Source organism: Carettochelys insculpta, chromosome 19 (assembly GCF_033958435.1).
Source record: "Carettochelys insculpta isolate YL-2023 chromosome 19, ASM3395843v1, whole genome shotgun sequence".
Taxonomy (NCBI): domain Eukaryota; kingdom Metazoa; phylum Chordata; order Testudines; family Carettochelyidae; genus Carettochelys; species Carettochelys insculpta.
This window is the reverse complement of record NC_134155.1, coordinates 4679285-4695518: the sequence shown is the minus strand read 5'-3', so window position 1 is coordinate 4695518 and position 16234 is coordinate 4679285. Positions and strand designations below refer to the sequence as shown.

At 41.9% G+C, this 16234-nt stretch overlaps 1 protein-coding gene across 2 annotated transcripts in view; it reads right to left on the bottom strand.

Annotated features, from left to right (window-relative positions):
• Positions 1-3452: 3452 nt before the first annotated feature.
• The window catches only part of ULK2 (unc-51 like autophagy activating kinase 2), a 77558-nt gene continuing 64776 nt past the window's right edge, over positions 3453-16234 (bottom strand). For both annotated transcript variants that reach the window (XM_075013605.1, XM_075013606.1), the window contains exons 19-28: positions 15068-15354; positions 14772-14965; positions 14148-14257; positions 12896-13048; positions 11038-11246; positions 9219-9397; positions 8134-8252; positions 7244-7401; positions 6104-6239; positions 3453-5180 (exon numbers count right to left, since the gene is read on the bottom strand). In XM_075013605.1, the coding sequence (XP_074869706.1) occupies positions 5113-5180; positions 6104-6239; positions 7244-7401; positions 8134-8252; positions 9219-9397; positions 11038-11246; positions 12896-13048; positions 14148-14257; positions 14772-14965; positions 15068-15354 (1613 nt within the window). In that variant the 3' untranslated portion in view covers positions 3453-5112. The remainder of the gene's footprint in view (positions 5181-6103; positions 6240-7243; positions 7402-8133; positions 8253-9218; positions 9398-11037; positions 11247-12895; positions 13049-14147; positions 14258-14771; positions 14966-15067; positions 15355-16234) is intronic.

Below are 16234 nucleotides of genomic sequence, written 5' to 3'. Positions count from 1 at the left end.
TCTACCGCAGCACAGGTGTTGGAATGACACTCACTCCAGAACAGTCACACTCTGTTAACTGGAGGACTGATCACTTTATGCTGTCTCTTTTAAACAGCAGCACATTGTTGTAATCCTTGTTAAATTTCTGATATTTACATGGCAAGGGTTTATAAACCCGTCAATACTCAGTGTATAAAACGTATTAAAAAGTTCTTACCTGAGTACAGAGTTACTCCTGGGTCCTTTACTTAATATCAACTATCCCTACACCTGAGCGGAAGGCTAAGTTCCAAGCTTACAGGCCTCAGTCTGTGAGCCCAGCATTACAGCCTTATTTTGCCAATACCTTTCACGCACATTCATCATTCATTAATGCTTGTCAGCTGTGTATGCCTGCCCTACTTAAACACATCCATCATATTTTACACTAAGTAACCACAATAAACCCTCTATTAAATGAAAGTGGCCTCATATGGATCTCCTCATTTGCGCTGGCTTCTTACATGTTCCTGGATGCAATCCAAGATGTTGATTTCAGCCTCCAAGGCTGACATGGGCTGGACCCTGGTTAGGCTAATGATCCTTCCTTCCTGGATGATCTCATTTGCTGTGAAACCGCATCAGGTCTAGAATATGCCCCATTTTGGTTCACAGAACATGTTCCATTTGAGATCACAGGACAAATCCAAACTGCATTCACAGCCTTTTCCTTCAGGGTGAGAAAACGTGCATTGGGTTTTAGAGGGTTTGGCAGGTTCCTGGACAGTGATCCTCAATTTGCATCTCAAGAACTACATGTGGGCTGTCTACCTGAGCTAGCTTGTATCTAGCTAGCCTGGGCAAGAGGGAAGGAATAAAGACAGTACTGTGAAGACCAGGGAGCCAAGTATGGGCCCAGATCTGTGCCAGGCTTGTGCCGAAGTCCACACTGTCTTCACTACTCTTTTTTACCCGCATCTGCATTAAAGTTAGTTTGGTTTGGCAAGCTGATGCCTAGTTTTACTGCACAAAACCTGCGCTAGGTATCCACTGCCTATAGAATTGTCTGGGTGCATTAAGAGAGTCACAAAAGTCAGACCAGAGGTGAAACAAGATAGAGGAGAGGTAGAGAAGCTACAATTCCAGGAAGCTGGACAGTGTACACATGGAGGTAAAGGAGAAATAGCTGTGTTAGGCGCCTCGGCTTCTTTCTTTCTAAGTGAATAAACACAGCTCAATTCATTTTATGGTGTCACTTGTTCTGGGGGCAGTGGCTGACCTCATGTCTGAGGGAGCAACATACAGTTGTACAAAGCAACCATCTGTGAGCTGTATTGCAGACATAGCTGGAGCAATGGAAAATGTGAAAGCAAGCAAAAAAGAGAAGAGTGATGGGGCATAGACTTGAACAAGACTCAGCAGCAACATTTGCATTCAATTTGCTTTCAACTGAAGATGGGGGGAAGTCTGCTGCCTACAAAAGGCTATTGAAAACATGGTTGTACAGACTGGCAGTGCCAAAATTTAGTTAGCCTGGGCTGCTACTGAACAAGAGATATTAGAAAAAAGGGTACTCAGATGCAGATCACTGTTCTAGGGTGAGGAGTATCTAAGCACATGCCCTGTACATTTATTAGATCAACTAAAAGCTCAGGCATTAGAGGGGATGTGGTTTAGGATAAAAGTAGAGTATTTAAAAGTAGCCCAGGAAGTTTTGGCCATTTGAGAGGATAGTATCAAGCAGATCTCAAAGCGAGGAAATGAAGAGTAAAAGGAGGAAAAGGGGGAGATAAGATTACAAAGGAATGAGGGCTCATGCTAGTCCGATGCTTTGAGCATTGGAAAGCCAGGCTACCAACAGGCTTGGAAAACGAAATCATCCAACTTTCCTTAGTCTAGGAGAAAAGTTGGCCCAACTACTTCTATTCTGCTGGGCAAATGGTGTCACGTTCTTCCCGGATCTGCCCTCCTCTCTGAAGTGCAAGCTAAAGAACTGGAAGATACTTTTCAAAATATCAACTGGCGCAACAGTTAGTGCTACATACTTGACCTAACAAAATGTGGTACAGGAGGGAAAATAGTAGAAGAGAGATTGTTTTGAAATTTCACTGGTGGGTTGAAATATTTGGTTTTCCTGGGATCTACGCAGTGAATTTACCTGGAATTCATTGCGCCAGAGGAATAGAAGGGAACTCAGCTTTTCCATTGTAAAAATCAGGAAAGTCACAATGTAAATGAGTTTTCAAGCTGCTCAATGGACACAATGTACTATGGAAAGGGGAAAAAAAAGGTAATCCTGAACATGGTCCTCTTAAGGGAATAAGAAATCCATTGCACCTGAATTAGAACATTGTATTGAAGGGTTGAAATGGTTCCTCTCAATTTCAATTTTTCCAAATGGTGAGAAAAAGCTTCTGGTGGAATCAGATGCTTGCTGTTCAGTACGGATTGCTGAAGCTAGGAGACAACTTCAGGATCTGTGTCAGAAATTTACCCAGAAAGCCAGGCCATATTCAACACTGGTTGTCTCATGCTGAGAAACAATGAACAAGAATGTCTCTTTCTTCTCCCTCCTGTTTGTGCAGCTGTAGACTGTTGGCAAGAGCAGATGAGAGAGAGAGCAAGGGAGAGCCTGAATTCTTTGAAAGACGACAATGATTCTTAGGAAAAGCCGCCTGTCTCCTAGACCTTTGTATTAGGGCCAAAGGCACGTTCACATATTCCAGCAGCCCTCCATGCTGCTCCTTTTCAATTTTCTTTTCTAACCAGGGTCCAGTTCTGAGCAGCTTTTTTGTGTTTTTCTGGTAAATGCTGGAAAATCTTGATAGCGCACACAAGAAAAAAAGTCCTTTCCCAGCTACTCTACCATGCTCAACTGGGGAAGGAGCTTCAGAAGCACACTGGAAAAGACCAACTTTTGTAACTTTTAGCTGGCAGAAATGTCAGTTAGCACCAGCCAGTCAGTCAGTTGTATGTAATTTCCTGTGTTTATAGCAACTCGAACACAGAGCTTCCTCGCTGACAGCCATTAAGACAGGTCTCAGAGAAACATTTCCAGCTCTTATGCAGATATCTGCTTAGCATATTGGTTGTCATATCTATGGCATTTTAAAAAAAAATCAGTATTAACAGCTTTGCTTTAAGGAAAGCGAACTTCAGTACATGTCATGCAGGAAACCACTGAATCACCAAAGAGGCTGAGCATAAGCAGGAATGCAAGGCCCCATTACACTGCGGCCACCTGCTGCCACCTGCACACTTGGCCTCTGAAGCAAGTCCTTGATTTAAACATCAGCTGATATTGCAGAGTGTTTTTTGAATACAGCAGCCCCCAATTATCATGTAAGAGACAAACTTAGGTTGTACCCTAGAAACACATCTGGTGTCAGTCTTTATTCTACCAGAATATACATCTTTACAGGCCATAATAAAAAGGCTATTATGCAACAGTTCAGTGAGTTATTACCTAGTTTCAAGAATAATGCATGCAGTTACAAAGGAGAGGTAGAAACACTGTATTAAAGACCTAAAAATACAAACAGTATATAAATAAACACTTTCAAATTAATTGTTGGAGTTTCATACAGATAAATAAGGGTAAAAGTACATTACTTTGTCAAAATAAAGGAAATACATGGTTATCAGTACTCTAAAGCAATATTGATGTGTGAGAACTGTACAATTTTGTCAAACAGTTCTGAACCACGGTATTTGAAAGAGGATAAAGTATGATTTTGCCCTGGAGAATGGTTTATTCAAGTATTCAAGCAGTTGAGTAGCCAAAAAGAAAAAATTCAAAAGTAAAATATAAGAACCATTTCCAGAAGTTGATCTGCCCAAATACTTTGTGAATTGCTGTCCTGATGTTCTGAAGGGATGCTGGAAATGATAAGTGCCCAGGAGGCTATGGGAAGCTTCCCATCTCTCCCTAAAAATACATACCCAAATATCCTGATTTTTCATGCACTGTATATAGAACTCCCACATCACTAAATCAGCTTCCCAATTCCCAACCTTATTTCTAGTTTCACACAGCTCCTAACAGAGCCTCTCAGTTTACAGTATTTGTTTTAATACTGTCCAAAGGAACAGGATACAGAGAGTTGTTGATATACTCACAGAGATTACAAGCAATAATGCACATATTACATGCACAAAAAAAGATGCAACCAAACAACCAGCAACTCAAAACATTTCTATTACTGAGGAAGTCTGTAGCAGTAGTTACTCAAGTATTAGACAAATAGGTATAAAATGGAAAGGTTCACATGAATACAAGTTTTTACAGTTTGTCTGAAAGTCTTCTAGAAGCTACATTTGAAATTCTGAAAAGGATTTTACATACACTGAAATGAAACTTGTTCAGCAAAGTCCATTGTGCCTTTTCTCTTTTTTTTAAATTAATAGTTCTTCAAAAATGAATGTACAGTTGCATTAGTACATTAGTGCAATACAAAGTATTTTGGAAGAAGAGCCTCAAGTTGTATCCACATCAGCTGATAAAACCCTCTGAGGATTCTGAAGAAATGGAGCAAATTTCCTCCCACTGACCTCTTCCTTCTCTCCTTTAAAAGGCGCTTACTTTTTACCTTTCTCCTACTAACTGATGAGCTGTCTTTACAAGACGTGAGCTTGGGTCCAAACAAGCTCAGCCACAAAATATTCAAACTGTGGGTTTATGCATTTGGAATATCATACCTTCAACAGGTTGATATGGGAAAACTAGGAAACAGTCTTCCACAAACTTTTGAGTGGAATCTTCCTACGGAAAACATAGCTTTGTATACTTTGTGAAGAAGGATCCATTCTGAATAGTTCTCAATAAGAAAAACAAAACTGATCGATTTAGTTAAATGTACCTGTACAAAGTTCAGTAAGAAATGTGAAGACCAATTTCTTTTAAATTCTGTTGTTAGGAGGAAAATGGGACAAGTGACCGTATCAGTAAGGCAGGTTTTCTACAAGTGTACTTTTGGGTTTTTTCCTCTTTGAAATTACTGCCGTTTCTTTGGTAGTCACCATGGAGCTTTAAAAACTGTCTTCCACAGGGAAGTGGGAAAATGACAACAATGAAGCTGTAGACCCCCCCCACCAAAAAGTATATCACTGAGTGGTCCCTTGCATTCATACCACCTGGTCCTGAAAGTACTGCTACTGTTCATATACAGCCACTGTGCTATAGCAAAGTGCAGAGAGCCGGCGCTCAATACTAGATTTACCTGAAAATAAGACAAATGATAAATTATGGTCAAGTTGTGAACACATCAAGCACAAATTAATTTCAATGCAGAAAGAATAAAATCACTGCCTCAAAAAAAAAAAAAAAGACATGGGTCTGCAGGTTAAGTAGCAGCATCAGCTTAAGGTGGAACATCCGAAAGCCATCCAAGCTGCCCGCTTGCTGTTTTTAGAGGCTCTGCCTAATAATGAAAATACACATCTACATATATTTAAAATATATACAAACAGAAGTGCTCATCTTGCACTCCATATATCTGACCCAGGAGTTAAATATGTAAGGCAGGTAATAAATATCAGCCAAAGAAAGTTCATCTCCAGTCAGAGAATTTCATTAAGGAAGTTAAACACAAAGTTTAGCACATGGATTTTTATTCAGTATTGGTGTTTAGTTAGTCCTGTTTCAGAAGTCCAAAATTTATCATTTGGATTTAATTTTTAAATTGAATTTATGACAGTTGTACTTTTGCTCTTCACTTCCCCAGGTTTCTACTTCTGGAACATAGAAATCAGAGGAACACATCTTTCACTTTAAACTCCTCTTGGTCACCAATAATAGCTTCTGCCACTAGTACAGTGCTGCAAATGGCTTTGAGACAAAGCAGCATTTGCCTGGTGAAGAGGCTCTGTATGGATTGCCAGGAATTGGTAAATAATACTAGAGGTGAAATCCTACGTCTACAGAAGAGAAGGACAAAACTCCCATTGACTGCAACTAGGCCAGAATTTCACCCAAGACGTTAGACCTATTTATTCTGCTCTCTAAAGCCAGCTGTTGCTGTTTCCATAGTAAAGAAACACTTCCTGCTTTTCGAAGAGGATCAAGTTTTTACCCTCATCAATTCTCCCCAGAATTTTCAATTACCACCAAGATGCACAAAATACATTTGCCTCGGTAACTTACATTTGTGAACATTTTCCACATCTGCAGGGTCCTGGAGTATCTTAGCCAGTCCTTCCAGCAGCAGGGCTGCTTTGTGGTATCGATATGCAATATCTTCCGTCTGCTGAAACATCTCGTCTAGTGCTGCTGACTGAACCTAGAGGCATTCATTAGCAGCAGAAATATGAATTGTTCTAAATACTGTTATAAAAAGGTGTCCCAGAGAACTGGCTGATAAATGAGCATCACTCTGAGACTGCTAATTTAACAGTGCATCTGTACCTTAAATAAGATGGTCTGATTTTATCTTTTTTAATATAACTTTATGGAGAAGTTCAGGAAAGTCAATTTCAGTGTGGCATTGGGATGAACAGAGTCCTGCGTATATAGATGTGAAATGCTTTCTGATCCTGTAATCCTAAGCATGGTACCGCATATATGTATGTACATTTCAGCTTCTAACTACCTCACACATACACACTTGTGACTGAGCTTATTTTACTTGTGAGGGAGACAAGTTAATTCAGTTGCGTTTACCGAGTCAGGAAGGTTAAGTACAGTGAATGCTTGCCAAGATCTCACATCTGACCCCACTATTTAGAACACTCCATTTCACTTCCCCTGATCTGAAATATAATTAAGTCTCTTAATGCGACACTTGACACACTTTGTTCCCTGACTTCACCAAATATTTATGCACTGAAAGCTTGTCACATACACTGATACCTTTTCCCCATGTTTCTTTATTAACATTTTTGTTTTGTAAAAACCTACTGAAACACTTCAAACACCCCCAAGATTAAACAGCTTCCTAAAATAAAGCCAGGTGATTAGCAAGTTATTTGTGTTCTGTTCGTATGCTCCAGTAAGCTTTATTGTGTGACACTCCGTACAGAGTCCCATCACAGATTGTGTATCTTAGCAGTGCCTTTTGTGAGGTCTATATACGAAACCTGCTGGTGTGTGGGAAAACTTCAGAGCACGTGTATCAGGTAGGAACTTTAGAAATCATCCGGGGAAGATTACATTAGCCCTGGCACAAACAGAATTAAGGACAAAGATGTAGTGCTATTAGGTTAGATTGAAAGTTGCACACATCACCAAGTGTTACTACTGTTACTCTTCTCAATACGCTGCACTTAGATGAAACGAATGATTTACCATTTCCACAACACAGTTGTAGATGAGCTTCTCTGCCGTTACACTGTTGATTTCATCTACAAATCTTTGCTTGTCAGAGAAGAAACGATTCAGCTTTTCTGTCAGCTTCTTGCACATGGTGATGCAGAATTTATAGCGTTCATTCAGACTTTTGACAACTGGAGAAAGTCAGTGTTAAGGAGAGGTTAAAACATTTAACTTCAGCTTTATAGGTGGGCTTGCTAATCAAGTGAGCCTGTTTGTTTAATTTTACTCTCCGCAATGTCATTTTTGTGATCAGAAGAGTATATCAAATCATTTTCTCTTCATGTTAATAATTAACCACTCCCTAACCGCTACCATATTTTTATCATAGCAATCAGGAGATTGTGTGTCTGCATTTCTCTTTCTAAAGTACAAGCAAACATGATCACATCTGGAAAGCACTGATACCTCTTTGCCCAGATGGTTTAATTGAAGTTTCGTTTGTGCCTATTGAAAGAATCAGGTCTGTTTGGTTTGGAAGAGAGACAAGAGAGGGGACCTAACAGCTTTCAAGTTCCTACAAGGTTGTTATAAGGAGAGGGGAGAAAACTTGTCCTTCTTAAACACTAGGGTAGGACAAAAAGCAATGGGCTTAAATTGCTGTGAGGGAGGTTTAAGTTGGACATTTGGAAAAACTTGGTCCTGCCGCGTGTGCAGGGGACTAGACCTCACGACCTCTCAAGGTCCCCTCCAGTCATAGCATTCTGTGATTCCAGCTGCAGCAGAAAATGAGTATAGTGCCTGGCCACAGCGAGATCCTGACTGTCTTGAGTCTCTTTAGTGATGGGACAAATAAGTGTCAATATTTCAAAAAAAGCAAAGGAAGGTGAAATGATCAGCATCTTAAAAGTAATGGTTGCACATACCTTGCTTAACAGCACTGGATGGGTTCAGTTTCCCGGATTTGATCTGTGCTTTGGCCAGGTGCAGAGAAGATGCTAGTAGCTGTGCTGCTTTCATATACAACACCAGCTGCTCTACTTGCCTGGAAAAAATAAATTTTAGGATTGATGGTTTTGAAAGATTTTTATTCTTATTCAAATACAGATATTCAGCCCACAGCCAGACAGACACTCGGATATTAACCAGACACCCTATCAATGGCTTTGGTGGCCATACTATGGGCTGGCAGGAAATAGCTGTTGGGGAGTGCAGAAACAGGTGTACGAAATGAAAAGCCACCCAGTGCTCTGTGTAGCATTAGCTGTGAGAGAATTCATCTCACTGGCCAGAAGAAGAGAGCCTGATTATAAACATGGCTTTCAAGTACAAAAACGGAAGAATCCCAGTTTGTAGGTTAGTTATATGAGTCCAGCATCCATCTAGAAAGCCTCAGCTGGCCATTTCCCTTGAGTGTTACTTCACCCCCGACCCAGGAGTTACTTTCATAGTTCCGATATTTGGGAACATCGCTCTTTTATTGCTTCCAGAAAGGGATACGTGACAGATTTCCTCTCTCCGCATCAACATTTTCACCTTATTTTCCTCATTTCAAAAGGTTTTACATCATGACTGAGCTGCGACTCCCCATGGAGCTCCTGGTCAGGCAGAGATGGCCCATGACGGAGTCACGGAAAAAGGTCCCTTCTCCCCTGTAAGGGGGGTGTGTGTGAAAACTGGAGCCCAGTTCCTATGCATGACAAAGAATAACTGCTCCAAGCAGGCAGGCACCAATCTCGCCATCCACTCATCTGACTGTTCACAGGAAAAAAAACAAGCATTCCCCCCCACACACTCTCTCTTTCAGGATTCCTAGTTATGTACCTGCCAGCTCACGTCCATCTTTTCTCTGTCCTCTTTATTGGGCATTTTTGCTTTTCAGTTGACAAAAAAAAGTCCGCACTCACACCGAATGCTCCATAAAGCAGAAAGGTCATTTCGGGAGGAGGATCACCACCCACAGATAATTTGATTGAATAAATAAATTTATGTGAAATTCAGTAATACCTACCCCCATTCTTTGCTTAGCCGGCTTATTTGATCAACAACCACACTCTCTTGAATCTGATACGACGACACTGCAGAGGTGCACAGTTCTGGGTTTCCACCGCGTACGGCTGTCAGGTCCAGCACACATTCTGTAAATGTCAGCATCAGGTTCAGATGCCTCAGTGTATCCGTGTGTTCTCTCTGTCAGCAGAAAAGGAGAAAACAATTTAATTGCAATAAGGCATGTGGCAAGTACACATCACCTACATGGGGAACAGTCAGCATCTTGGCAACACTATGCAAAAACACATAGTATTAATACCAATAACAGGAACCCAAGAACAAACTAAGTCAAAGGGAATCAAGAGGAATTATCTTGCATTTAAAACATATTGAAAATGTATGTTAAAACCTTGCAACAAAGGCTCAAAGCAGTCAGGATGCTAAGCTCTATGTTTGTTGAAACCAATCTGTAGAGTGACTAAAGAACTTAAGTTTCTTTTATTTATTATTTTAAAAACAAAAAAATAATGAGATTACCAGCACCACATGCATACACACAGTCACTTTTAGGAGAAACCAAAACAAATGTGCAACTTACATTCTGAAATCTATATGAGGTCTATAATAGAGTTGCATGAAAGCTTCAGTGTTTAACATCTGCTTTATTCCAATTTAAAGTCAGATCTAGAATCAGTAAGTTTGTTGTGATTGACATGTTGGCACAATTTACAAATAAAATTGAACTACTTCCATTTGGCTATACAAACCTGTATTCCAAGCCCTCCCCTACAGCTGACCCACCGCACGGCTGAGATAAAGCATTACTAATACCCATCCTAAAAATATTAGGTTCCAAAATTTGCACATCAAAACTCAAGTGGTGCTGTAAAATCTGTGCAGAAAGAGCATAGTTCTAAATACTGTATTTCTAAGCTACAACTGTGGCAGAAATAATTATGTCACTAAATTCAAAATATAGGTTGAACCTCTCTAATCTAATCTAATCCTTTTGTCCAGCAACATTCACAATCCAGCACGATTTCTGTCAGCTGGACATCCACTTATCATAGGTGCAGCCAAGTTCCCCGTGGTCCCATAAAGTTTGTTTCCAGCCACGAGTCACAGTGTTCTGAGCTGTTATTTAGTTGTAATTGACCCCTAAATGTCTTGTAAGAGCCCAGTAAGCAGTGGAAGAGTTGGTAATGCTGCTAGACAATACTGTCTGGCAAATTCTCTCGTCCAGCCCTGGTCAGGTCCCGAGGGTGCTTGACTAGAAAGGTTCAACATGTACATAAATTTACATAGCACTAAATGCACAAAACACATTCCAACAGTGTGTAAATGCTAATCAAACAGCTCTACCCTGAAAAGTTTGCATTTCAAGCATAATACCATAGTCAACAATGGTATAAGATTCTAAAATGGTTTTTAATTGTCACTCTACCACGCAATTTTAAAAACAGATTTCTTTTGCAGCCCTAAGAAGTGTTTTCTCCTATGTGCTGGCTCTAAAAAGCAGTAAGCCATGCCAAGGTGTGCATTGTCACTGTAAGCACATACGTAAAATTGATTTGTCACTGAAAAAATCCTATTGGTTGAAAAAACTTTGTAAAACCAAATCCCACACCTTCATTTTTAAATCTCTCAAATACAGGCAACACAAGAATAACCGTCAGCCACAAAAGGACAAACTGATATTCTCAAGCTCTAAAAAGAGCTATTATCCAATAAAGACAAAACTATTAAATGCATTACTGGAGGTAGCTCCTCAGCCTTATTTCCAAGTAATTGTTTACTGGCATTAAACATGACAAAGCAGGACATTAATTTTTCTGTACCTCCATTAATGTTTCCTCAGGCAGTTCAGGTGCTTCAAAAGTGATAAAACCTTCTAAGCTGGGAGGTGAAGTACCATAAGACATGTATTTCAGACTTGGAGCTGCCTCTGCTCCAGGCGGAGATGAGCCCATATAAATACCAGGAGGGGAGCCCATATATACACGGCCACTAGTGGAGCAGAGAGATCCTCCAGAACTGTTTGATCCAACTACAGGAAAAATAAAAACACATTTAGTCCAACAAGTTGGTCCAACTGGCAGTTCTGGGCTAAAGTTGATAGTAAAGGATAAAGCAGAAGTCACCACAAATTCACCTGGGGGAATTTGCTTTACACTGTCTGTCAGCACCTAAGCAGCCTTCCTTTCTGGATAGTGAAGATTTAGAAAATGGGCATGGTGAGGAGAAAAAGCAATGGGCTGACAAGGATTCTGGCTGCAGGCGTCTGGGCAAACTCAACAGAGTGAAGTCACAAAAGCTCCCTTCAAAAGCGCAGATACACTGACCACCTACACTTCAAGAAGAGGAAAGCATGTAGCCTGCTGGCTTCTATATTTCACAGCACACATGAAGATGTGCTGGAATCCTGCATGCTTGGAACCTTGTGCATTATTCTTTGCACAGTGTACATCACCAAAGGGTAGAAACAGGAACAACCAACCACGTGCGACATCTGACACAAGGTTAGAACCTACCACAGAGCCGGACACCGTGAAGCTGTCACAAATGTGCACTGCAGAATGCTGAAGTAGCAGCTCTACCCCTCTCTTTCAGGAGGGAAAAGACAGAGGACACTACAGCTGGGATCCGAGCAGCAAATAATGAGACACCAGTGGTCAATGTGGCAAGTCTAAGGAAGACCTGCCAAATCGACTGCCGAGTACTCTCCAGTCTATCCCGGCATGCTCCCCCGGATGAGAAAAGTAACGTAAGCCGTTAAGCGTGTCTCCCATCGACACTGTGTGGTGTAGACATTGCAAGAGCTAGCATCTTTTGTGGGCCCCCCTAAGCTCTGAGGCTGGTGTGCAAGGGGAATGAGGGGCTCAGTGTGGGAGGGGCTGCCAAGAAGTGGGCATGGGGTGTAGCATCTAGGTGGGAGGGAGGGTACAGTGAAGGAGCAGGATGGGGGTGGGTGATCTGGGCCAGAGTGGAGTGCAGGAGTGGCCTGTGGGTGGGGGAATCTATGAGGGAGGGAGTGCAGGAGGATTTAGGGTTTAGGGTCTGGGAGGGGTCAGGAGCAAAGTAGGGGTGGGAGGGAGGGTGGGCGTAGGAGGGTGGTGGTGGTGGTGGTGGTGGTGGTATGGGGAGGTTGGATAGAAGTGGGGCATGGGATAGGGTGAGGGGCATGGGATCTGGGTAACGAGGGTGCAGATTACCTTTTCAGCAGCCCCAGATGCACATGGCCCAGAGCCCCTTCCCCCAGCTCCCAGGCTCTGCCCTCCACTGCTCCTATAAGCTGGAATTCCACAGAATCTTGCAGAGCTGCCTCCCACCCAACAGCAGAGCCTGTGACCTGGATCTGGTACCTCCCGTCTGAGGCTCAGGGCTCCACACCTCCAAATTCACTCTGCGCCAGATGCTAGGGCAAGAGTGAGGGAGCTCCAAATCTCAGGGTTTGGATCTAGGCAATCCACAGTCTGGATCTGGACCCTAGGTTGGGGGTTCCCCACCCCTGCCTTAGACTGACATTTCTCTCTAGACTTTATTATTTAACAACACTGGCTACAGGACTGTCCTGGAGGCCCTGCTGCGGGCTGTGCAACTCACAGGCACAGGCAAAGAGTCCGGTCCCCGTTCCAGTGACCTAACTCATTTCAGCATTCTATTACCTACTAGTCATTGTTTTAAGGGGTGTCTTACCTGAAGTTGTTCTGGTTCTGAGGACCATATGGGTGCAAGTTGGAGGAGTGACACTATTTGGAGGAGAACCCACAGTAAACATTACTGCTCTAGAACTTGCTCCAGTTCCCATGGAAGGAGATGCCACTGTAATGCCACAGGCCCCTGCTGGAGCTAGAATAAAAGGATTACAGGATGTGTATGTCCTTATGAAACAGCACACGGCGCTCTGAAACATACCCAGACTTTGAAAAGATTGACTGGGGAAATATGAATCCATCTTCAAAATCTAACAGCAAACACCACCACGTGCCACAAGTAGGGCTGGCCCATATGGCTGAACACAAACAGAACTAAGACGCACCCTTAAATTTTTGCATCCCCTTCTATGTGAACTAAAGTCGCTCTTAGCACTACACTCTTCTCTGGTGGAAAGAGAACTGGAGATAGTGCTCAGACCTTATGGCAATAGATGTTATATAAAATAAAACATGCAGGCAAGGATGCCATTCCCCTCCTGCTCCCCTCCCCCTAAAAAATACAAGCAGGCCCTCAATAGATAGCCCCCTAGTTTAAAAACCAAAACCCAAACCCTTGGTAACTCTAGCGACATGGCCAGCACAGCATCCTCAGTTGGCTGCCTTATGGAAAAGCGTAATTACTATCCTTATAAGACAAGTCAGCATCACGGAAGCTAACCTCCATGGGAAAATAAGCTGGAATAAAAAGATGCTGTTACAATAGAGATAATGGGAAAAAAATGACTATACATAGTTCTGGTATTTTTATCATTAGGGCAGCTCTGTGATGCTATTTGTGGAGTGTCCCAGCTATATATGGTGCTTTTTAGAGATATTCAACACACACACACACACACACACACACACACACCTTTTGAAGTTTACACATGTGCCACGTTATCATCAAACCGAAAATTTGTGCTAGTGAAGCAGCAGCCACTCTAACCAGAGAAAACAAGGATAAGTCCTGTGGCACCTTACAGGCTAACAGATATATTGGGGCATTCACCTGACAAAGTGAGTCTTTGCCTACAAAAGTTTATGCTCCAATAGATATATTAGTCTATAAGGTGCCACAGGACTTCTTGTTTTTGTGGAGACAGACTAACACAGCTACCCCTCTGATACTTCTAACCAGAGACAATGTCCATAAAAACTCCTAATGCTGATGGAACGACAGCTTGGTTGTTGAGATAAATCTTTACTATGTTGTATGCTCTAAACTCCAATATCTCATTTAATCTATTCTTTACCTGTATCCATTGGTCGCTCAGTATTGAGGCTGTCTGTGCTGCCCTGATATAACTGGCCACCAAGGGTAGTCTTCACTTGTTGATCTGACAACTTTCCAGTACTGACAGATCTACATAGCAAAGCAAATGACAATGGGAAAAATTCTCAGTGTAGCCTCTTTTATTTCTCACAACTGAGGCTGGCTTTTTGACAGATGATACTACAGAGAATTCTTTAAATCAGATGTGTAACATCACTACAGAAGTATAAAACTGGATAAAATAATTAAACTGTGCAAGGAGCCCAGAGGTTAGGAGGGTGTATCACAGTTAGCCATAAGTTTATCAGAATTCTGAAGTGAAAACTGTGAGGGCCAATGGGGAGGACTAGAACCCCAAACTGGAACAAAACAAAAAAAGGGAAGTTAACAGCAAAACAGTGAAGCAGTCTAGGAAGCCAATGCTATTTTTTACATGGCTCGAGGTTTCTGTGGTACACACTAACCTCTAACATCTCCATAGCAAAACAAACCATAGGCTAAAAATGGTGTGTTACAGCACTCTGGGTTCAGAACAGAGTGGCAATTCTGTAGACAACATGTGCTTACACAATGTCTGCAAGTTGTAAACAGATATGATTTCTACCTGCCAAAGGGAGCCTTGCTGTTCTGCTCTACTGCCTGTTTTTCATTTCCTTGTGTCAAATGGAAGTGTGTGAAGTCCCTTGTGTCAGCCATGTCTTTAGACTGCAGTGGGACATCTGCTGAACCCTGACGACTAACCAAGGCCAACAAGTTTGAGGAGGCTTGAGTCTTCGGTATCTTGAAAGGAGCAGTTGCCTAAACAAGCATTGAACTCTGGTCAGCATACGAGGGAGTACTCTCAGATGCTGATATAGCTGCAGGAAAACATTTTTTTTTAAACAGAATTAAATGCAACACCTTAGTGGGAGAGCCAATAATGGTTGGTAATGGAGTTTTAAATAGCCAGTCTGAGCTCCTTGGTGATGATCCCAGATGTTTTGTAGGTGATGTTCCCAGACTGACGGGCCTGCTTGGCTGTGGAGAATAGCTATACCCATAGCCTGTATATGATGGGCACACAGGATCTGAATGCTGCTTTCGAAGCTTCTGCTTGTTCTGGTAGATATCGGTTAGTGTTGGAGCACTCTGAAGCCTGGCTCCCATCAAAAGGGACTGTGGCGACTGAGACACAGGTACTGGAGAACCTGGGGAAAGGCAGCAAGAAGAAAGTGAAGTTCTGTTAGCTGTGGTTTCAAAAGCAGCCCTGCAAAAATCAGTCAAGCAGCAACTATGAAGTTAATTTGGAAGTGTTTTTATTGTTGTGAGATACGTTTATCAGCAGGCAAGAGGAATGGATTCAGAAAGCCAGCGTCTGACCTAAAGGCCAGATATACATGGAAGAGTGATGCACTACAAGGTCGACACCTCTGTAGAGATCAGACATAACAAAGGAAATGGTCAGCTCCAGCAGATACAGCACCACACGTGCCTAACTCTCAATTAAAGCTGCCAACAGCACAGATTAAAGAAAGGGTACTGTAATTACACTACTGCATGTAGTATGTGAAGAGAACATTTATAGGACCTTATCACGAAGAAGTTACTTGAAACAATGGAAGTTCTTACCAAAGAAAAGCTTTTCATATACAACACTACTTAGCTACAATGGAAATTAGTAAGAAAAAAAAAGTACAGGAAGTGAGGAAGGGAACCCATCCTGACAAGCTTATGATCACGTCACAAAAGTGATTTAAAGTTTTTTTTTTTTTTATTTTTTAAATAAACTTCAATGAAACAGTCTCCAGTCGTAAAAGGCAACTCATCTCATGGCTTCTCAAAGAACAGAGCTATCATCTGGATTTATTTTCTATTCCTCAAAGAAAGGGAATATTTCTTAAAAACCTTCCATGACCCAAACAAACCTACTCCTTGGCAGGAATGTTAGGTGTCTCTTGTGCCAACTCAGACCAAAGAACTGTAAGACCCATTTGATTTAATAATGTGCTCTGGGTCAGGCATATTCTCTCAGAAGTTTCACCCAAACAGAGGTGCCCTGTCCTTTCATCAAGGAGTTATTTTCTGTCT